Consider the following 21,537-nt stretch of genomic DNA (forward strand, 5'->3'; position numbering starts at 1 on the left):
CCAGCTGTTATACCATCTTTTTGCGCACTTGTGAATTTCTCCATGCTCGCTACTTCGGGTAAGTTCGGGCCGGCTCGGGAGGAGTGAAGCATGGAGGTGGACCAAGATGGAGATGATGGATACTGCACACATACACATCATTGCACGAAGACCTTATCTCATTGATTCTAGTGCACTTCAATGCTATGATTCGTCGTACTGTACGATGGAGGAGAGGAACCACCTTTCGCCGTCCCCGGTGTCAACCAGCCTAGAGCAGGCCACGAGAATTTCCCAAACGCCAAAGACTCCACCGATGTCCGCATGCTCCAAGTCAACTCTACAATGTTCTCCGTTCCGTCAATCTGCAATATTGTGCCTTTATCCATGCAGGCCGATTACAACCCGACTCTACCGCTTTCGCTCGAACCAGCTCGAAGATCCTGCGATGGCAACAGATTGGTCCATCACCCATTCGCCGACTCCTAGGTACTTATCGATCCAGTGGTTTATGTCTTTGTTCTCGGTGAGAGCTTCTTTCTTGAAACTGGGTCTACGGTCCCAGAGCATGGGAGTTGTTAGCCAGTGTGCTCTCGGGAAAGCAGACGAGGCGAGACAACGATACAAGTATGATTCCAACTCTTCCTAACCAACTGCGTGCGCATGACGAGAGCATCTTGAGGAGGAGAGGAATCGAAATCTAAACGTACGTTAAGCCGGTTGAGCGTTTCATGCCCGCCAGGAATGCAGATACTGGGCAGAGGTCAGTCGGGATTCTGATTGACAGGGCACAGAAGAGCCTACTCAGGACTGCATCAAATGCATAGTGAGCCAGTCTTCCGACCTTCCCCCACAAACCAAATGTTAGTAAATTGAGGAGCTGAGCTGATTAGGTTCCAGCCGTGGAGACTTGCAACTCTGAGGGAACTGACAACCATATTTGCGGGCTGGGCCTGGCTGGGCTTGGCTTGGCTTGCTGCTTCAGGGTGGCAAGTGGGCAGCGAGAACTCCTTCCCAAGATGATTATTGCGGTGGGATGGGTTGGTTTGGATGTTACAGTGCTGGGTGTGCTGATGGATGAGTAGGGTCAGTCAGGTGCATGGCGGCGACGAGAGAGGTTCTGGTGGCTCGAGGTTGCAAGGAGCAACCGACAAATGGCCTCAGGCCGAAACAAGGCAGCGACCGCCCACCGCTGCTGCCCAGTGCCCGATAAGCGATTCGGCCCTTGGACGGTTGGACCACCCTCGCCACCAAAAAACCCTGGCCGCGCCCCCCCCCCTGGCAGCTCAGCCCAACCAAACCAAAGAAAGGCTCTCCCAACGAGCGTGGGCTGCTGAGTGGGGTGGGGTGCCATGCTGGAGCTGTTCTTTTCTTTTTGCTTGTAAAAGCTCTCCTCTTGCATCGCAGCAGACCCTTCACGACCAGGGCATCTGCAAGAGAATTCCCTCACGCCTCGTGAGTTGCTTTGCTTCAGCCGCTTTTTAACCTCATCTTCTTCATCTGCTGCTCAGTCCTCCCATCCTCACTCAATTGGAAACGCTTGTGGTAAGAAGGTCGCCAGTTCCCCGTTTGTTGTCAGGTTACCCCACCACGCGTAACAATCGAGGCATTCACCAGCTAATGAGAGGCACTTCACTTTGCAGTCCAGCACAGATATATCCAACTCCGTTTATCTTTGCACCCTCCTTCAACTATTAGTAACGAGCCTCCTCCGCGCCGCGTCCTTGCAAAAAAATGGCTACCGCAATGGACCATCTCTCGACCGGCTCGACGAAGATCGAGTGGCTCTCGTCCCTGAATACAGAGGTACAATGATCCTTTGTCTCCTCGTAGCTTAACCAGAGACTAACATTCGTCCCAGTTCAAGCCGACAAAAAACTACCGACGTACCTCGATCATCTGTACAATCGGACCCAAAACGAACTCTGTCGAAGCCATCAACAAGCTCCGCACTGCTGGTCTCAATGTCGTTCGCATGAACTTCTCCCATGGCTCATACGAATACCACCAATTCGTGATCGACCATGCCCGCGAGGCTGAGAAGGTCCAGAAGGGCCGTCAGATCGCCATTGCCTTGGACACCAAGGGCCCTGAGATCAGAACCGGCAACACTGCCAATGACGAGGACATCCCCATCTCTGCGGGAACAGAGCTCAACATTACCACTGATGACAAGTATGCGACATGCTGCGACGATAAGAACATGTGAGTATCTGCTGCCGGATATGCCGGACTCGTTACAGCTAACAATTCTCCCAGGTATGTCGACTACAAGAACATCACCAAAGTCATTGAGGCTGGCCGTATTATCTATGTCGACGACGGTGTTCTTGCGTTTGATGTCCTCGAAGTTGTCAACTCCAACACCATCCGTGTGCGTGCCCGTAACAATGGCATGATCTCTTCTAAGAAGGGTGTCAACCTCCCAAACACCGATGTCGACCTCCCTGCACTTTCCGAGAAGGACCAGGCCGATCTTCGGTTTGGTGTCAAGAACAATGTTGACATGGTCTTTGCCTCGTTTATTCGCCGCGGCGAGGATATCACGGCTATTCGCAAGGTCCTTGGCGAGGATGGAAAGCACATCCAGATCATTGCCAAAATTGAGAACAGACAGGGTCTAAACAACTTTGCGGAGATCTTGAAGGAGACCGACGGTGTTATGGTTGCACGTGGCGACTTGGGTATCGAGATTCCCGCAGCCGAAGTGTTTGCCGCACAGAAGAAACTGATTGCCATGTGCAACATCGCCGGAAAGCCCGTTATCTGTGCCACCCAGATGCTCGAGTCCATGATCAAAAACCCTCGCCCAACCCGAGCTGAGATCAGTGATGTTGGCAACGCTGTCACCGATGGGGCCGATTGTGTCATGTTGTCCGGTGAGACAGCCAAGGGCAGCTATCCCACAGAATCCGTCAGAGAGATGCACGAGACTTGCCTGAAGGCCGAGAACACCATCGCATATGTTTCCCACTTCGAGGAGCTTTGCAATCTTGTCAAGCGTCCTGTCAGCATCGTCGAGTCGTGTGCCATGGCAGCAGTTCGAGCCAGCCTGGACATGAATGCAGGCGCCATTATCGTTCTATCCACCAGTGGAGACAGCGCGCGCCTTCTGTCTAAGTATAGACCCGTCTGTCCCATCTTCATGGTCACCAGAAACCCAAGCGCTTCTCGGTACGGCCATCTGTACCGTGGAGTCTACCCGTTCTACTTTCCGGAGCAGAAGCCCGATTTTACGAAGGTCAACTGGCAAGAGGATGTCGACAGGAGAATCAGGTGGGGTATCTCTGAGGCCATGAAGCTCAAGGTTCTTTCCCAGGGCGAGACTGTGGTTGTTGTCCAGGGATGGAAGGGTGGCATGGGCAACACCAACACGTGAGTGCAATAATTATTTATGTCTCTGTCCAAAGCTAATGTTCAACTCTAGTCTCCGTGTCATCAAGGCAGAGCCAGAGAATCTCGGCCTTGTGGCGTAAGGGTCTGTTCGTCGACTTGACTAATGGGCCTTTATACTTGCGACCTGAATACTCCTGCCGCGATACTTTGCAAAAATCAACTCCCTTTATGCCCCTCGTCTGTGAACTGGGTTATGGAAGATCTGGGAACGAACGTTACGAAGGCGGATTCGTAAAGAATGCGTTGATAAGTAGTTTATAGAAGCAAAATGGAATTCAATGCCCCCAATCCGCAACACATTGTCTTCTCTTTGCTGAAATGATAAATTTGATTTCCGGGGCGTCCGAAGCGGGCAAAATAGACGGATTGTCTCGAACGACTTAGAATGATAAACACTGGTAAAACGAAAGCTTTGGTTACGAGAAAGGAGAACTTGGGAAATGGGGAAAGGTGTGGAAAAGGTACGGCAGCTGTGAACGTTAATTTGACGCTGTCCATCTGAGTATTCCCACCATTAAAGATCAAAATGGACGGAGAACCTTTTCTGGAAATAACTATTGAAGTACAAGGAGCATGAGAAGGTGTGCTCCGCCCCTGATTGGAGCAACAAGGGTCACGGCCTCCCCTTGCTCTGCCCCACCAAACATAGCCGAGCACATGCTGAATCTGAACCCTCGACCGCGTTGATGTCATCGCCACACGCTCACCACGACCCATTTCATTGTGCCATTCACCATTCGCTCTCTATACTCTGCATGGCGCAAGCAGGCGATTCGACCACGCTTGTTGCGACCCAAATAATACAGCTTTCTACCGGATGAGTGCCCTCCCCTCGAGGGCACCGTCGAACGCCCGCAATGCCTCTTCCTACGCCGACTTTGAGCTTTACCATCCCCTCCATCCACGACGATATAGTCCTTCAGTGTCGCGTCTATCACCCGACATGCCTTGCACCAACCTCAATTTTGCAGATCACAACATGGAACAAGAAGGCCGCAATTGTCGCTCATCCTTATGCGGTGCTCGGGGGCTGTTATGATGATCCAGTCGTGGATCTTGTTTCCTCGACGATTCTTGAACAAGGCTTTCTTGTCGGGACCTTCAACTTCAGGTCTGTACCTACATACGGGGTATTTGGGGACCTGTGCTAACATTCTGCGCTTGAAGAGGAGCAGGTGCTTCGAAGGGCCGAACTTCATACCAGTCGAAGCCTGAGCAGAGTGACTATTTGTCCTTTGTCGGTTTCATGATTTATTACATGCATCTCTTATCCCCTCCACCAGTTCCGACAGACCTACTCAAGTTTACCCGTTTCGATTCCGAACTCCACGACTTAACTCCCGTTCCATCGCAAGCCCTACCTCCTCCCCGCCTTAGCGATCCTCGATATGTAACAGCGGCTGTTCCTAACCCTCACCCTGCAGTACCTGCTCCTGCCATTGCCGTCCGGGGAAATACGGTTGAGGTGCCGAATACTGGGCCTTGTCTACTGCTGGCTGGATACTCGTACGGTGCTCTTATAACAACCTACCTGCCGCCAATAATCAGTTCTATTATTGCCCAGTTTCAGAGCCCCGCTGAAGGTTCAGCCCATTCTGAGATCCGTCTCCGTGCTGAGTGCCTCGCGGCCCAGCAGAACGAGGTGATGCAGACGCAAATAACGTCGCTTCTCAATGCACATTCGCATAAACGCGGCCGAAGTCTACACGCGGATGACCTTCTTCACAGTCCAAAACTAAGAAAATCGAGTGGTGGAGTTCGCATGGGTGGGGAGGAGAATCTACGGAGAGCGAGCCATGACTCGTATCGCTCCAGAAGCTCGTTCACCATAGAAACTCCTGAAATGGTGCGCAGAAGTGTGGACAGGGTTCGGTCAATAGGCAAAACGAAGCGGTTTTTACCCAAACGACAGAACAGTGCTTCGTCTCCTAAGGCAAATGGATCACAATCTTCATTCGAGCATGTCTCGCCCGAAGACGGGTCAAGTAAGATGGACACCGTTGTATGTAAGGAGGTTCCAGGCATCGGCTCCGGACTTCAAACGGCGTATTTGTTGATCTCGCCTTTACAAGGATTGGTCAGTCACCTCTTAACCTTGTGGAGTTCGAGATCTTGGAAAGACCAAATACCAGATCACGAGATGAAGCTCACAGTGGATCCATCGCTCGTTGTATTTGGTGACGACGATTTGTTTGTCGGTGCCAAGAGACTTCGATCCTGGGTTGGCAAGTTAAGTGCGGCTTCCAAAGGGAGCGGGCGATTTCGACACGCTGAAGTCTCTGGGGCCGGGCACTTCTGGCAGGACTTTGAAGCCGTAAAACTTCTGCAAGAAGAAGTGCAAGCATTCGTCAAAACTCTTTAACTGGGTTAGATGTATAATAACGTTGCTGGTATAGAGGATCGAGGCATAATTTTGGTCAGCGTCGACAATGCCGGGTGTCCCGCACAGAATATTAATAATTAAAAACAGACAACACGGAGAAAACCGAAACATTGAAATGATTACTGCCCGTTCTCTCGGCATATTACTGTTCAGCGGCTTTGGGCTCTTTTGAAGTCCAAGAATCCGGTGCCTGAAGTCACTCGAAGTGCAGCAACAGGTCGCCCGTAAGATATCCAAAGACGTTGGGTTTTTGATCAAATCGAAAGCTCTTCCTTTCGCAATTTGAAGCTGTAAGATATCCGGTAAAGGCTATTGTATTTCTTACCCAAACCTACGAGCCCTTTTCTACATCAACTTTCTTAATCTCACTCTTTCTCATAGCCACAACACATAGCAAAGCTCCAGCCCCGACAACCAAGGGACCGAAAGCAAACGCCATCTCTGCTATCGTTACCCCAGAACAGAAGAGGAATATATATGCCAAAATCTCAGAAAGCAGAACTACATAAACTCCGAAAGTCATGTGTCTCCAATGCCTCTTCGCTCCTGGATTCAGTGCCATGATGAAGGTTGCTACTGAAACAGATGCGAAGATTGCGGAAACCGAGATAACGAAGAGGAGGATGAGGACGTAGTTATAGATCATCCTCCAAGCCGGGGAAACCAACATAAGTGCTGGGAGCCTGGCTTTGACAACCTCAGTGATCTTTCAAGAGTGATTCGTTAGCAACCAGTTTTCAAGTTGAAGTACAGGTAGCTATACCTGCTCCATCACATCTCCCTCCTCCCAAAAACCCATACTAGCATTCGCCAGCGCTCCCGTGATCCCCATTACGCAGCCCGCACTACCAGCTGTGATGTTAAGGCGGCGTTCGAAGGCGTCTGAATATTCTATATTGGACACCTCGTGGAGCCAGGATTCTTTGCAGTTTGTGCAGAGTTCCGGGTCGTCGTGCAGGCATTTGGGGCATTTCCAGTGTTCAGATACTGAATGTGTTTCGTTAGGTAACCTATCTTCTTGTTGGATGGTGAAGGAGGCTGACCTTCGAACTTTCCTAGACCGAGATGATGGGCGGTAGATTCGATTGCTTTTGCGAAATGGAAGAGGGCGATTGACATCTTGTATTTTTCTTTAGGCTTGATTGTTCGATCTTTGCGTGGGAAGGGTAGGGCTGAAGTGGAATGAAGAGGAGAGGTGAGGTGAAGTGTGGGAATATGTGATGGTTAAATACGAGGTGTCGGTTGGTCGCCAAGATGGCCAAGGACGTGGCTGGTTAAGGGGGGTAAGTGGGGTTTTGGGGCTAAGGCTGTGGAAGGATACGAGGCTGTAATGCACTGAATGAGCTAAGGGGACCCGCGAGAGGAAACATAACACGAGGAGAATATCTCCCTCGAAAAATGGCTCTCTTCTCGAACAATGTGCAATAATATCAAGCTGTGAGTAAATTTTCTGTTTATCTCTTCACTTGAATCTAATGAATCTTAAATATCGTTGATGCACTTAATCCTTTGCCTGTTATGGTCGTGCCTTGTTGGGCCACCACACGAGGGCGCTAACGTCCAACATGACCGGGCGATTGAACTTCATACCCCCGAAGCTCGGAAAGAACTGTCAGTCTGGACACTTGTCCCATCTCCTCTGGCATGTTAAGTCGAAGGCACGAGCTTTCTCGTTTTCAGGAGAAATCGATCGCTCAGTTCCTCTTCAATCAAGCTCCCTCGTAATTTTCAGCGCTGGGTTTGCCGTCCGCTCAGAATCCCCCTGCGATCCCCTGTCTATTCACATAACCTCGCTGGCAAACTTGCTTCTGGCCCTGATCTGGGGTCCATATAGTACCAACACCCACGGCACGGCCGTCAATAGTAATGCTAGCCCACCTAGTAGACTCGCCGCCCCTTGAAATGTCAATCGGTTGAACATTTGCACCGTGACCAAGGGAAAGACGCCACCCAGGATATTCCTACAAAATGATTGCGCTGCCAGTGCCGAGCTTGCGTACCTATGGTAGGTATCGGCAAGATAGTTGAACGTAGCGAGATAGATCGAGAATATTCCCATAGTTGCACATGCTATCGACATGGTAGGGACAATCCAAGGGATCGAGGGAAACTGAGTCCAGCCGAACCAGAAAAGGCCAATGGGAAGAAATACTGATTCAACACACGCAAAATATAGACGTGCTTCTGGGGAACTCAGGTCGATGCTTCTTCTTATCCGTCCTGGATTTTCAATATGCTTAGCCGAGGATGTGAGGTATCGGGCTAGCAGACGATCTTGGTAGATGGAAAGAACCGTAGAAAGTATTGCACCAACGCACATTGCCGCGAAGACAGCTCCAGACTCTTGGATCGTGAAATCATGTGAACGGCCAAAGACGAGAGGGATAGACCCAAACGTTAGATAGAGAACAGCCCATGCAAAAGAAACCCAAAGACTGAAAAAGAAGACAACAGGCTCGGTGACGAGGAGGTGGAAAGGTCGACACACTGAAATGCCGATCATTTTCGAGATCGATTCTCGCTCCTCGTCGGACTTGACTTTCCATCGAATTCGCTGGCTCCCGGTCTTCTCTGATCCTGGGGAGACTGGCATGTCGAAACCGATGTAACCGGCCGCTTCCCTCTCTTCATACCACCTGTTCAGACACCTCGCTTTCTTGCTCAGAAGAATGCTTCCTCGAGTCTCCTTGAAGAATAGTGTCACCGCGGAGACCAAGATGCCGCAAATAATAACCTGTACCCAGAACACCCATCTCCAATTCGTGTTGTGGGCGATAAAGCCTGAGACCAAAGGACCCAAGCCCGTTCCGAGGAGAGCTCCACCCGAGAAAAGAGCCATGGGTGTGTTTCGATCGTGGGCGTGGTATAGGTCACTGACAACCCCTACGAATTGTTAAATTCAATGATCACCTTGTTCCTTCTTGGATGCAGACTCACCCCCGACCATGGTTGAGAATACGGAACTCCCACATCCAACCCAAAATCTAGCGACGATCATTCCAGCATAAGATTTGGTGACGGCACAGCATATTTGACATATTAGAAACAGAATTCCAGCACCAACGAAAACCTTCAACGAATTAGCAACCTGTTTCTTTGGAGGGGACGGAGCCGGGAGTATGTCCCATTCTCCTGACCCGTGAAATAGGGAGCTCGGGATATAGGTGAAAGAAATAGGTTGGTTACTGGATATCGGCCTTGAATTTCAGAAAATGGTGCTAGAACCATAGGAGCTATGCCAAAGCCACAACAGAAGCTAGTAATGCCAACCACTGCAGCAACTTGACTCACATTCCATTCGACCGTCATCTGACCAACTGCAGGGGAGTACGCCCCAGCTGTATACGCAGTGCAGAGTGTGGCAATACACGATAACCAGACCATGAAATTCTTCCGGGATTCGGGCCAGTCAAAGGGAGATGTGAACTTCTTGAGGTCTGGCTGAGGGGGCGATGGTTTTGCCGGATCCACGGATATACTGGTTGAAGGCGATGGCAGATTTGTTTCGAATTTTAAATAATGATAGATAATCGGTGTGGATTTGTCCAGGACATTTTCTTGTAGATCTTTCTCTGTTGACTTGGTTGTTAAGTTGTCCCTGGAATTTGCTTTGCTTTCATCGTCGAAGACTATTCCCTCAGGTACACGGCCCAGATCATCCTCGGCAAGGTCAACAATCTCTGGAGAAGCCATTGCTAGCGATCTTTCAACGTACATACAGAAAAATTAGAAAGAGGAGCGGCAATTCAGAACAGGAAAGACGAAGACGAAGGAAGTACATTAGCGAACGAGATAGACGTCAACGAGGACTCCGTTGACGGGAATATGGGCTACGGTTATAGCCACAAGCATAGCGAACTATCTCCATGCTTGACTCGCGGTCTTGCTCGCTCAAGCTTGCTCTGATGAGTTAAGAGGACGATCCCGTCGGCTTTCTCTGAACCTCATTGGCCTAGCGCTGAATGGTCGGGTAGAGGTGGGGTTTGATGTCGTGCAAAATATTATTCCCGGATGAACCAGCGAGGCCAGAAGGCAATCACGTGCGAAGCAACTCTTCCATCCTGTCCTCTGCTTGGGCCTCTTGCCAGGCGAAGAGGCAGATGAATCCCATGCGAGCCTCGGTGATATTACTAATATGATGGTGGGCGCATAATCAGTCATTGTGTTTCCGACAGGAGGGCGGCCGCCGCCAGCACGTCTGCCCGAGAGCCTTGAGAGGGGTAGTCAGCGTCTCCTTGAAGAGGCTGTAGTTCCTGCGGCTTCAATAGCTGCGCTATATGCTGACCTGGGAAGCCAAATGTAGTTTCCATTGCTGCACGTGGACTGTGCCTGTGTCTGTGCCTGTGTCTGTGCCTGTGTCTGTGCCTGTGCCTGTGCTTGTGCCTGTGTCTTTTTGGTGGTGCTCGAACGGGTTTGTGTTCAGCAAGCCGGGGGTGCTTTTTCTTTGTAATGGCGAGGCTGACAGGAGGAGGGGTAACATTTCAGCCTTGCCTCACACCCACGCTAGCGCCACGGTGGCGTCGGCGTTGGCGCTCGCCTTGCGAGGTTGGGACAAACAACGGCGAATGGAATCTTTCTTGCTTCCCAGCAGTGGCGCCATCCAACGGCTTTGTTGCGCCTTCTTTCCCGCTGCCAGCTGCGACGAGCAATGAGTGAATGGGTGCCCAGCCCTGCCAACTGACCTGATGGAAAACCATCTGTTCTCCCAAGGACCCAAAGCCCCAAAGCCCCAAGGCCCTAAGGCGGCCGTCTTTCTTCCTTCCTTTGTGTTACCGACTAATAAAAAGCTCGTCCGGCTTGCCCCACTCTTTGGTGGAGGAGGTGGTGGAGGTGGTGGTGGTGTTGACCAGGACGCCACCTAATGGCGTGCTCGGCCGCCGATTACTTTCTAGTATTTTAGAAGAAGAGACCGCCAGCACTTCAGAGCTTTCAGCTCGACTCCCACCCTCTTCCGCCAAAACCCAATTTCTTCTGAGAATCCTCCTTTAGATACCCACAGTCCTTTTCATACCGCACAACCCCAGAACTCCTGCAAGATGGCCACTGACGCGAGAGCTGCACCGTGAGTAGTCCTCTTTTCTTCGACCAACCAAAATTTTACCCCCACCATCGCGGCGCGCGATCGCGCCATTTTCTCAGCCAGAACTGCACGGCCTGTAGCTCGTCGAAGAGCTGTAGATGGATTCATCTCCGGGCAATGCAATCGAGTTATTTCGCGTCATTTTCACTGTACTGTACTCTTACTGACGTCCTCATCTTTCTAGCCTCCGCTTGGGATCCCTTGCACCCAACTTCCAGGCCGAAACCACCCAGGGCCCAATCGACTTCCACGAGTTCATTGGCGACAAGTGGGTTGTCTTGTTCTCCCACCCAGAAGACTACACACCCGTCTGCACCACCGAGCTGGGCGCCTTCGCAAAGCTTGAGCCCGAGTTCACCAAGCGCGGCGTCAAGTTGATCGGTCTTTCTGCCAACACCATCGAGTCCCACGGAGGATGGATCAAGGACATTGATGAGATTTCTGGCAGCAAGTTGAGCTTCCCAATCATTGGTGATAAGCAGCGAGCCGTTGCATATCTCTATGACATGTGAGTACTGCCCCATTTCACCATTTCGCGTTTGGCCGAGCTGACCACGCTGAAGGCTGGACCACCAAGACACCACGAACGTCGATTCTAAGGGCATTGCGTTCACAATCCGCTCAGTCTTCATTATCGACCCCAAGAAGACCATCCGCCTCATCCTCTCATACCCAGCCTCCACGGGCAGGAACACCGCCGAGGTCCTCCGTGTCGTCGACTCCCTTCAGACCGGCGACAAGCACCGTATCACCACTCCGATCAACTGGATCCCCGGAGATGATGTTATCGTCCACCCTAGCGTCAAGAACGAGGAGGCCAAGACTTTGTTCCCGCAATTCCGCATTGTCAAGCCATACCTCCGATTCACCCCTCTGCCAAAGGAGCAGACTTCTGCGGCTGTCTAGTTGGGTAGTCTAGGATGGTTGGGGGTTGGGGGATAGGGGACAAGAAGAGATATGGGGGGTGCCTCTGATACTGAGAAGAACATTGCGATTCTAGCGGCATGAGTTTGGGACGGTGGATGAGCACTTGCCCTTTAAGTCCAGGACCGCATACCAAAAAGAAAATGAATACCCCTTTCCCCTCTCGCGACATCGTGATGATATAGATCCTTCCAGGCTGTGTGTCACTTAAAAAAAAAGGAAAACCGATGCCATTACAAACCGTTTAATATATCAATACCTTGGAGGGTCCCGACAACTGGAAAGCTCCCCTCCCTCCCCAAAATGCAGAAGGTTAGTGAGCGCAGGAATATTGACGTGGAGCTGCCATCCCGAACTTTTCAGCCCCTCACAAGCACGCATTGCCGCCCTTCCTCTAGCCGCAGCAGCTCGAAGGCCTAATTGGTCACTGACCAGGCACACTGCCAGTGCAAGTGCAAGTGCAACAATCTACGGTACATGAGGCAAAGGGCGGACGGCCTCCATCATGCCTCCTTTCCACTGATTTCTCCCTCTCTTCTAGAATCCGCGGAATGCTTTAAGGGGGCGTGGAGCGATATCGACGAGGTTCACACGTGGGATTCGGACGAACAGTGGATTCTGATTGACCGATCACCCACAGCCAAGCTTGTCCTCGCTCGCTCGGACGTGTCAGAGTGATCCCAAGGACACAAGCGTTTTCGACTTGCCTGCCCACGAACGGGGCAAGGACTTTCGGCAGACAAGGGTCGGGAATCGCATACGCGAAACAAGTCACAGATGACATAGACAGACCAGCGTTCTGCAACTGGTGCAGGAGAGGCGAAAAGACGTTAGTCGAGGCTTTTCTGCGCCCGTTCAGGAGAAGCTTAAGAGCTTAAGGCTGAAAGCGTCGAAGACGCTGAATCGGGGCGAGGATCTTCGGGCGGGAACAGTGCGGCGGGCAGGCTCAGGAGGACGAATTTGTCGAAAGAGCCGAGAAGAATCTTCATTCATCCCGGCAGCCAGAGAGGACGGAGATTAGTTCCAGAGTGATTTGCCGGGCAGTGGAAGGTCTGAACTTTGAAGCCTGAAGGCCTGAAGAGTCAAGACACGCAGGTTGCAGGAAGCAGGCCCTTTTCGGCACCGTTGCACGGGAGACGCCTGGGCAGTGGGCACTGGGCACACGGATTGCGGCTTCATCAAGGGTTTTCAGCATCCAGTATCCAGGACACCATTGGCTCCCGGCGCTCAGGTTGTTCGGAGTAGGCCGAGACTCTCGAGGCATTGTTCATCAGCATCAGATTGTCAGATTGTGAGATTATCAGGCGGCTGACTGGTGCAGTAGTCGGGGCTGCCCTCGCCTCGCGCTGCCCAGCCGAACATCCCAAAGTACTTTCGTACGAGCCCACTCGGCCACTGAGCCAGAGCGCGTCTGTGCGGTTGTCGACCATTCACAAGCGTCGTTCGCCTCGTCTCCCTCTCAGCTCACTCGTGAGTCGTGCTCCACCCCCCCCGGCGTCGAGTTGGCCACCACGAACGGGGAAACAATTACGGAAGAGACCTTGCTTGAGCAGATCTCGCCGAACATCCTTACGCAGCAGGTCTTGAGGCGAGATAGCGCGCGACTTCACTCGTTTGAGCTGGCTCTCTCCGTGGTAAGCCTTCCTCTCTCTTCACCTCCCGAGTACGATATATGAAGGGTTGCTGCTGGCGATGTCTTCGACTGGCTCCCGTAGATCCGCCTCCACGTCTCCCCCAGCATGAGTTATCATGGCAGACAAGCTGACTCTGCGGCCAACAGCGAGCCTCGAGTCGAAATTCTCAACCCCATCGGACTCGGCAGCAGAAGAGGAGAACAATCTTCCCTCGCCGGACAGAGGAGACTTCTTCTCCGGCGTACGAAGGGGCATCAAGAAGTTGGGCTCGATATCTGGATCTCAAAATAGACCCACGAATATTCGGACTGGGGACCGATCAACGTCCGCCACACCAGACCCGGCTCCAGCATCCGCGGGCTCTGAGATATCTCGTCGAATAAAGAAGCATGCTCGGAGTACAAGCGACCTCAACCGCGAGAAACCTCTGCCTAAAACGCCAGCGTCGCCTCCTATCGAACTACTGTTACAAACGCCATTCTCACCACCTAATACCCCGAAAGCCTTTGCTTCAATGTCACGGCCAGCTATGAGTGGAAGTCGGACCAGCACCATGGACTCAACGAGCTCCACCGCCGCAACACAAGTGTATGCAAGTGGATTCAAAGCCCCGTCGAGCACCTACCTTGCAGATACGAGCAGTAACCAAAGTAGCATTGCTAGCTCGAACAGACAGGATGTGGACGACGATACGAAGGATGTCTTGACACCCAGAAGCAATGGCCCGCCATCAGCGGGACCCTCTCCGGCCCAGCCACGCTCCGCTGGTGGTAATAATGGGAACACTGTAGGAACGCCTACGGGCTCGTCACAGCATCTTTCAGGCCTCATGTGCAACGTCCATCGAACGACCGGACGAGAGCCGTATCCATTAGTTGGGGCCACGACCACAATCTTGGGAGACAAGCTGTATGTTTTTGGCGGACGAATTTTATCAAGGACACGACCTGCCTTGACGGCAGATTTATACGAATTGGATCTAATACGGCGCCATTGGACGAAAGTGGACACCTTAGGTGACTTACCTCCGCCTCGATATTTCCACAGCGTATGTCCACTGGGGGACACTAAGCTTGTATGTTATGGTGGCATGTCTCCTGCGCCAACCCAAGGTCAAAATCAACCAGTGGCTACCTCACAAAACCCTCAGGATGTGCAACCAGAAGTTGTAGTCATGTCTGATATTTACATCTACGATGCGCCTGCGAAGACTTGGTCATTCATCCCCACTCAAGATACTCCGCAAGGAAGATATGCTCACTGTGCTACTATCCTCCCATCCTCAGCTACCTTCTCATCGACCAATGCAGCTTCATCAGCACTACACCACAACCCTCCCGGAACGAACCCAAACCAAGGCACTATTGGTGTGAATATTGATGGTACTGGTGGCGCCGAGATGGTCGTAGTTGGAGGTCAAGATAGTGCGAACCACTACATTGAGCAGATTAGTGTTTTCAACCTCAGAAGCTTAAAATGGACCACCACACAACAATTAGGCAAGAGCTGTGGAGCTTACCGCAGTGTTGTTGCACCACTCCCCAGTGGTGTATCCGCACGCCTTGGGAAAACCTCACCAACGAAACCAGAGAACAGTAGCATAAGTCAGGATTCAAAGGATCCTGCTTCTTCCATGTTGATTTACTCGAATTACAACTTTTTGGATGTCAAGTTGGAATTGCAGATACGAGCGTCGGATGGAACCTTGTCCGAAAAACCGATGCAAGGCACATACTCGCCGCCAGGGCTCCGCTTTCCCAACGGAGGAGTTATTGATGCGAATTTTGTTGTCAGTGGCACATACCTCACCTCTTCGAAACAAGAATATGCTTTGTGGGCCCTGGATCTGCGGACTTTAACGTGGAGTCGTATTGATGCCGGCGGTAATGTCTTCAGCCAAGGCAGTTGGAATCGTGGTGTACTATGGAACCGTCGAAATACCTTTGTTATCCTTGGAAACCGGAAGCGAAGCTTGGTAGAAGATTACAACCACCGACGGATCAATTTTACCAACGTCTGCATGGTGGAGCTTGAAGCCTTTGGTCTGTATGATAACCCAAGGAAGGTAGCTCCCATGTCAGGTTTTGTCTCAGCTAGTTCACCGTTCGCTGCGCCGTCACTGAGCCTCAGTACGAAGGCGGGATGGACCGCAGGCGGTCGTTCATTTACAAAAGCGGCAGAAGAACTTGGTCAAACGGCGCTTGGATTGAGGGAGCTTGCAGACATGGACATCCTCTGCGTGGGAGGCGAGCGTATACCAGTTAACTCTCGGATCGTTGCCAGGAGGTGGGGCCCATATTTCGTTCAACTGCTTCGTGAAGGTGCAGCGACACAAGATGGAAACGACACTGCAACGCTAAGACCAGACAACATTTTCCGTCACAATCCCAGCCGGAACAGTAGCGTTACCATCACTCCAAGCCTCGGTGGGCAGTCTTCAAATATATCGACATCCTCAACCCTGAACAACACATCCTCAGCATCACTTGGTTCTGGCCAACAGCAGGCCTCAGTAGACCTAGCTACGCTCTCGCTCCCACCAGATGCAACTTCACTCTCTCCCACGTCACGTCCTCGGACGTTGTATCTTCCACACACGCAACTCACCCTTCAGTCTCTCTTACACTTCCTATATACCTCCTCTCTTCCACCATCATCTTCACCACTCTGTACGCCTCAGATTCTCTGCTCGCTTTTACAAATCGCCCGTCCCTACAGGATCGATGGCCTTTTGGAAGCTGTTGTTGAGCGCCTGCATGAAGTTCTAGATTCTAGAAATGCTGCAGCCGTGTTTAACGCATCGGCTATGGCTGCTGGCGGTGGTAGGTCAACGAGTACAACCTCTGCTCTGAGCGAGAACTGGCTGTCCGCTGGTTTCCAGGACATTCCTGGCGACTCAGGCCTGCCAATTCTGCAGCTTGGATCAGGTGGAGCCGATGGCTCTAGAGCTCAACAGCTCCGTATCAATACCTCAGTTGGCAATCTTGGGACGGGTGCGGGTGGCAGGAAAGCAGAGGATGAAGAGAGTATGAGTGCCTCGTCCGGTGCAGCGAGTGATGCATCAGAGTCAGATCTTAGCGGCGGTATGAGTGCCTCTGAATCGGGAGCTAGGAACAGCAATGAAGGCAAAGCGGTCTGGAAGGGAGACGTCAGTGCCGTGATTGGGCTGCAGAAGAGAGGGCTGAGAGGCTTGATGGAAGGACGGAGGTTGAGAGAGCGTGGAGCGAGTATAGGACCTACACAACAGAATCCAGTCCCCAGAGTTGGACTCGGCATTGGGGGTGCTAGTGGGGCTATTTGAACTTCTATTGCATATTGGGTCATGGCTATTTAGACGGAATCGGGGTTTGGTGGTTATCATGAAGTGGGATGATGTGTCTTGAATGTTTTACGAGCGCCACGAACGTTATGTTTGGAAAAAGAAAATCTATTTCGACGCATGTTGCATAACTTTTCGGACGGCTTTAGCATATCAATACAAGCGAGATGACTTCGAGGGAATGAGATTGGTCGGGATTGTGTTCAGAAAAGTGTGGGACTTACGTGCTGAGCTAGTGCCCAGGAAAGATGCCATGACATTTATTGTTGCTGGAATGCCCCTTTGTGTAGAGTGTGGCACAAAAAGAACTAAAGCACGGAATGTCAAGCCTCAAGGATCGAGCCAGCTCCACTCGTCCGATTCCAACATGAAGTGGGATGAGAAGATTTCGGAGATCTCATTCAATTCCACATATCGTACAATACAAACGCCAATACCTGCTAATACACCTTCCTACTCCTCTCAAGCAACTTTCCTCTTCTCGAACTCCGTGACCACAGTCCCATCCCTCAAACTCGCCTTAGTCTCTACCCACTCAAACTTCCCCAACTTCGGCCAGACGACCCTCCAAACCAGCCACCACGTCCCTCCCACCACCAACACCGTGATCCCGACAATCGGATACAACCAATACGGCAGGCTTGTATCTCCTTTACCTCCAGGAGGACGCAGGAACGGGGCAGTGAGTAGGAAGCCTTGTGCGATGAGGAAGAAGAAGGGCACGATTATCCAGGTTTTGAAGGGCCGGTGGAGATCGGGGCAGGTATAGCGCAGGATGAAGAGGGCGAGGACCACGAAGAGGTTTATTATCGAGGCGGGGTAGCCTTCGACGTCGAGGATGAAGTTGAATGCGTCGCCGGCGGGCTGGGTGAAGGTGTTAGCTAGTGGGCCGGTGGGTGGAGGTGGAGACAGGTAGTTTGAAAGTTGTTGGAAATTATTTGTTGTGGAGAGGAAAGGGATGGGGTAATAGACGGGTTGAAGGGAAAGGAGGCAAAGACCCCCATGGTACTCACAACTGCTACGGTCACGATAAATGACGGAATGAAATGGAGGAGTAAACCTGTACCAGGTGCTCCTTTAGGCCAATTTGATGCCCAGAATTTGCCAAATCTAAAAAAAATTGACGTCAGCATTAAAGTTGGAGGGCTTGATATTCCACTGTTTGGGACAGTCGGACGAGAAGTCTGCAGCGAGGAAATACTTACGGCAACACGCCCTCCTTCGCAAGTTCTTGGTTCACTCGGGATTGAGCGAAGGTGACAGTGACCACATTTCCAAGAGCACTCAGTGCTATGAATACGGAGATGACTCTCCTGGCCGTGAGACCAAAGACTCTTCCAACCTAAGGGTCTCAATATTTCTCTTTTACATCTCAAATTCTCAGAGATGCACTTACAAAAAAAACTGGCCACCGTAATCCCGCTTTTTGAAATCTCCTGGGGAGTTGCAGCAGAGAAGTACGCAATGTTTGCGAACATATATAGCAATGTACAGATCCCAAGTCCGAGAGGGCCTGCAATCTTCAATGTGTGGACTGGCCGCTTGACTTCGTTCAGGACGTAAGCAGCATTGTTCCACCCAGAATAAGAATTCAAAACTTTGAACAAAGCAGTGGCGTATGGGCCGCCTGACATGACCGAACCGGCAAATGCGTTGCAGAATGAAGCGTGAGGGTCGGGCACGCTCTTGACACCACCACCAAGAACTACAAATCCGGTGATTGTGATGAAGACGAGAATAGCTAGTTTAATAGCCACCAGTGAGTTCATCACTCCCACTCCAGCATTTGGTGCGAATGTATGCATGATTGTAACTGCAACAATCACGCCAACTGCTATCCCGCGCTCGTTCCAGGGCGTGACGACATGATCTGCAGCGACTAAGATATTGGATGCAAAAACGATGCAACCAGAAGCCGTGAACCCTAGTAAGACAGCTTGGGTGGAGAAGAGAACCGTAGCCAGGAGTTTGGGATGCTTGTAGACCGCTTCGAGATAGACTTTCTCTCCTCCAGAGCGAGGAAACATACAGCCAAGTTCAAGCCAGACACAGAGTCCTGCGAACGATAGGAGGCCACCGAGGACCCAGAGCATAAGCGCAGCTCCTACGGATCCGACGGAGGCTGTAATACTTGAAGGAGTTGAGAAGATGCCAGTTCCAATGATGCGGCCAATGCTGGATATATCGTTAATTTCATCAGTATACAAGCAATATTACCGTGGCTGGGCACTAATGCTTGAGCTGAAGGGGTTTACATCAGGAACGTTGTACTCGTCAAGCCAAGGTGCCGTCCCAATCCACCTCTGGTATCTTCATCGAAGCTCAACTTCCCGGGTTCGAGTATTTTCTCGGCTTCCATGTCTGCGCCTCCACTATCCGAGTCGCGGAACAAGGTCTTGTCCTGGGAAGAAACATCAGACCGCGCTGCGGTTGTGTTTATATTTTCGCCCTTGGATCCAGATTGAAAGATTGACCTGAGTCGAGTGGCGATCGCCATCGTGACTAAAATACAGACGCTTTCAATATTTCAAATTAGTTTGGGTGATTGATAGCGGCAAGAGGGTCCCATCAAGTCAACCCCGACTCCCTTCTACAATATGGTTCCTTCCCCCACAGGAAGCTCAATCAGTGAGAAGAAATGGATACCTACAGATGCCGACTTAAAAAATGGAGACTCTCTCAGCTCATGAGTCAGGTTCAAATCCTGGATATCTTCGCCCAGTAGCCTTGACCAGCTTGATACCAGAGTTTTGGAGATCGAAGCGTATCACCACCCTCACCAGGAGATTATAATCGTCGCTCAAAAGATTATCGCAAAAAATGTAAGAAGCTGCTTAGAGCTCGAAGAATATAGGAGATGCAAAATCCAGACGGCCTGGGAATGTGCCAGAAAGATATGGTTACTCTTTGCTCGCGCCGTGCTTCATAGCATGCCGACGATTTCCCGATGCAGCATTCCTCATTGTTCTTTGGGATTGCGTGATTGTGAACCCAGTCGAGTCTGTTGCAGAAACACCTTGATACTCCCCAAGGGGCCGAGAAGAGCGTGTCATCCCCTGCCTCTGCTCAGTGACGATAAGAAGCCATTGGGAACCAGAGAAATCTGCAGTGCTTTGTCCCACTGCTGAAACTCCTCACTAGAGGAAGTGATAAGGCAGCTGGCGAAGCCGAATAAGGGAAGGACTGAAGGGTTGAGGGTCGAGGCCAACGACGGCGTTCTGGTGGTTGGATTAACCGCGAAAAAGACGGAGTTGTGGATCTTCAAAGGCCAAGATTCTGGAGCAGTTATGGCACTTGCTTGGTGTGCCAGCCTCTCCCGTCCCCGCAGCGCGTTTAGGAGCTTGGCCTGCGAACTTTCGGAGGAAACAACGGCCTCTTGGAAACAGAATAGCTGCCGGCAACGACGAGATCCGCAGGAAATGCTGCGGAGGGGGTTGACGAGCATAAACCTTCTAAAACGCCAACGAAGAAGTTTGGTGTCGCAGATCACTTCAACCAAAAGGGGCGCCTCGGCTAGTGTAAGCGACCCTCTCCCCCACAGCAACCACAGTTGATGATCTCGACTCTGGATGGGCATCAAGCTGGAGGTATGAGACTCGTTTCTGATTAGTGGGAAAAAGTTTTTCCTTATAGAACTCTCAAATTTTTCGGAACGAACACTTAACTGAATTTTGCGCCGTTGAAGAGATATCTTATCCCCTTTAAATGCCACACCTGAAAAGCTTTCACTTTAAGCACTGCGGAGGTGCTAGAAGAAGTCCCTCCCGGGATTGAAGGCTCGGCCCTTGGCTGGGCTACCATAAAAGCACTTAGGAAAACATCATTTGGTGGCGTCTAGTACCAAGGCCGACGGCTTTGAAATCCGCACGCCCCTCAAGTAAGCGCTTACCCCATTCTTCGGTCGCAATAATAAATTCACCTCAGATTTAATTATCTCGAAATCTATATATAATAAGAGGGCTGCTTCTTCTCTATCCCATCAGCCCCCAATTGAAAATTTTATATAATCGACTGAATCAAAATACGTGTTTGAAAAGGTAGAGATTTTGGTGTTCTGAGCTCTCGCTTAGGCACATCCGGATTTCAAAACCGTCCGCATTCGTAAATTGGATCATTCACCATCTTGTTCTTCATTTTCATGTCACTGCATTACTGTGATAACTACATCAAGTGGGCTCTTTATTCAAAATTTGCTCAATCAAGGCTGATGTCCGACTAGTATTCATCTTCGTCTTCGTATACTTCTTCATCCTCGAAGTCTTCGACTTCCTCCTCCTCGACAAGGTCTTCTTCATCTTCCGCGCCGTCACCTATGACTGTAAGTTAGCAAGCGCTAATGCAATACGGCTGGATCTAAACGCTTGAAGGCCTACCCCCCCTAACAAAGTAGGTTCCCCCGCCAGCAGCATGAGTCGCTTCAGGCTCAGGGTCATCGTAGCTCGGCACATCTTCTGGCGCATCTGTCTGGTTCGGAGCACTGCCTTCTCCTCCCATGCCATAGTAGAAATCGTCCTCATCCATGGTGGTGCCGGGAGGGTTTGCGTTTCCAGGTTCTATTCAAATTTGATTAGCACTTCCGCACTTGTCCTTGTCTTAGCCATTTTCATCATAATCGGAAGAGTGACTTACGCTGATGGCCCTCATGGTCTTCATATTGAGGAGGATCCTGATATCCAATGCCTTGTCGAGTGTAATATTGCGCCACTTCCTCCTCTTCTTCACGGTATGCGTAAGTGCCATTATCACGATCTGCCTCGTCCTCGTTAGGGGTGGACATGGCTTGATTAGAATTTATGGAACTTGTAACGTGTACGCTTCTAAA

At 51.1% G+C, this 21,537-nt stretch overlaps 10 protein-coding genes across 10 annotated transcripts; 4 read left to right on the forward strand and 6 right to left on the reverse strand.

Annotated features, from left to right (window-relative positions):
• Nucleotides 1-390: 390 nt before the first annotated feature.
• K444DRAFT_543720 (DUF1748-domain-containing protein) lies at nucleotides 391-823 on the reverse strand (the record flags this gene model as incomplete). Its single annotated transcript, XM_024875984.1, has 3 exons — nucleotides 391-526; nucleotides 690-732; nucleotides 784-823. Coding segments are annotated over 3 exons (219 nt in total), but the record flags the coding sequence as incomplete, so codon positions are not given.
• On the forward strand, nucleotides 786-1,623 carry K444DRAFT_226750 (uncharacterized protein). Its single transcript, XM_024871192.1, has 2 exons — nucleotides 786-1,553; nucleotide 1,623. Exon 1 carries the CDS (start codon nucleotides 1,057-1,059, stop codon nucleotides 1,462-1,464), a length of 408 nt encoding a protein of 135 aa, XP_024728097.1. The 5' UTR covers nucleotides 786-1,056; the 3' UTR covers nucleotides 1,465-1,553; nucleotide 1,623.
• Nucleotides 1,624-1,713: 90 nt separating this feature from the next.
• K444DRAFT_545077 (PK-domain-containing protein) lies at nucleotides 1,714-3,455 on the forward strand (the record flags this gene model as incomplete). Its single annotated transcript, XM_024876108.1, has 4 exons — nucleotides 1,714-1,785; nucleotides 1,841-2,184; nucleotides 2,239-3,354; nucleotides 3,407-3,455. 4 exons carry the CDS (start codon nucleotides 1,714-1,716, stop codon nucleotides 3,453-3,455), a joined length of 1,581 nt encoding a protein of 526 aa, XP_024728098.1.
• A 620-nt stretch (nucleotides 3,456-4,075) lies between these two features.
• Nucleotides 4,076-6,085, forward strand: K444DRAFT_573678 (uncharacterized protein). Its single transcript, XM_024877411.1, has 3 exons — nucleotides 4,076-4,486; nucleotides 4,543-5,791; nucleotides 5,846-6,085. The coding sequence occupies exons 1-2, from the start codon at nucleotides 4,233-4,235 to the stop codon at nucleotides 5,735-5,737; spliced, it is 1,449 nt and encodes a 482-aa protein (XP_024728099.1). The 5' UTR covers nucleotides 4,076-4,232; the 3' UTR covers nucleotides 5,738-5,791; nucleotides 5,846-6,085.
• Nucleotides 6,059-7,031, reverse strand: K444DRAFT_620347 (uncharacterized protein). Its single transcript, XM_024881687.1, has 3 exons — nucleotides 6,802-7,031; nucleotides 6,522-6,745; nucleotides 6,059-6,464 (listed from the first exon to the last, which is right to left on the reverse strand). The coding sequence occupies exons 1-3, from the start codon at nucleotides 6,875-6,877 to the stop codon at nucleotides 6,090-6,092; spliced, it is 675 nt and encodes a 224-aa protein (XP_024728100.1). The 5' UTR covers nucleotides 6,878-7,031; the 3' UTR covers nucleotides 6,059-6,089.
• A 507-nt stretch (nucleotides 7,032-7,538) lies between these two features.
• K444DRAFT_544586 (MFS multidrug transporter-like protein) lies at nucleotides 7,539-9,451 on the reverse strand (the record flags this gene model as incomplete). The annotated part of the gene is made up of 3 exons (XM_024876061.1): nucleotides 7,539-8,641; nucleotides 8,696-8,828; nucleotides 8,945-9,451. 3 exons carry the CDS (start codon nucleotides 9,449-9,451, stop codon nucleotides 7,539-7,541), a joined length of 1,743 nt encoding a protein of 580 aa, XP_024728101.1.
• A 111-nt stretch (nucleotides 9,452-9,562) lies between these two features.
• On the reverse strand, nucleotides 9,563-10,079 carry K444DRAFT_226973 (uncharacterized protein). The gene has a single exon (XM_024871193.1). The coding sequence runs from the start codon at nucleotides 9,917-9,919 to the stop codon at nucleotides 9,650-9,652; it is 270 nt and encodes an 89-aa protein (XP_024728102.1). The 5' UTR covers nucleotides 9,920-10,079; the 3' UTR covers nucleotides 9,563-9,649.
• A 715-nt stretch (nucleotides 10,080-10,794) lies between these two features.
• Nucleotides 10,795-16,697, forward strand: K444DRAFT_647485 (uncharacterized protein; the record flags this gene model as incomplete). The annotated part of the gene is made up of 7 exons (XM_024885344.1): nucleotides 10,795-10,820; nucleotides 11,023-11,346; nucleotides 11,402-11,738; nucleotides 14,094-14,508; nucleotides 14,569-16,261; nucleotides 16,314-16,323; nucleotides 16,353-16,697. 7 exons carry the CDS (start codon nucleotides 10,795-10,797, stop codon nucleotides 16,695-16,697), a joined length of 3,150 nt encoding a protein of 1,049 aa, XP_024728103.1.
• A 480-nt stretch (nucleotides 16,698-17,177) lies between these two features.
• Nucleotides 17,178-19,074, reverse strand: K444DRAFT_601468 (high affinity methionine permease; the record flags this gene model as incomplete). The annotated part of the gene is made up of 5 exons (XM_024878679.1): nucleotides 17,178-17,579; nucleotides 17,729-17,825; nucleotides 17,921-18,049; nucleotides 18,108-18,890; nucleotides 18,971-19,074. 5 exons carry the CDS (start codon nucleotides 19,072-19,074, stop codon nucleotides 17,178-17,180), a joined length of 1,515 nt encoding a protein of 504 aa, XP_024728104.1.
• Nucleotides 19,075-20,776: 1,702 nt separating this feature from the next.
• On the reverse strand, nucleotides 20,777-21,537 carry K444DRAFT_620352 (uncharacterized protein). Its single transcript, XM_024881688.1, has 3 exons — nucleotides 21,345-21,537; nucleotides 21,089-21,268; nucleotides 20,777-21,025 (listed from the first exon to the last, which is right to left on the reverse strand). Exons 1-3 carry the CDS (start codon nucleotides 21,490-21,492, stop codon nucleotides 20,931-20,933), a joined length of 423 nt encoding a protein of 140 aa, XP_024728105.1. The 5' UTR covers nucleotides 21,493-21,537; the 3' UTR covers nucleotides 20,777-20,930.

This window comes from Hyaloscypha bicolor (assembly GCF_002865645.1).
Source record: "Hyaloscypha bicolor E unplaced genomic scaffold K444scaffold_182, whole genome shotgun sequence".
Classification (NCBI taxonomy): Eukaryota; Fungi; Ascomycota; class Leotiomycetes; order Helotiales; family Hyaloscyphaceae; genus Hyaloscypha; species Hyaloscypha bicolor.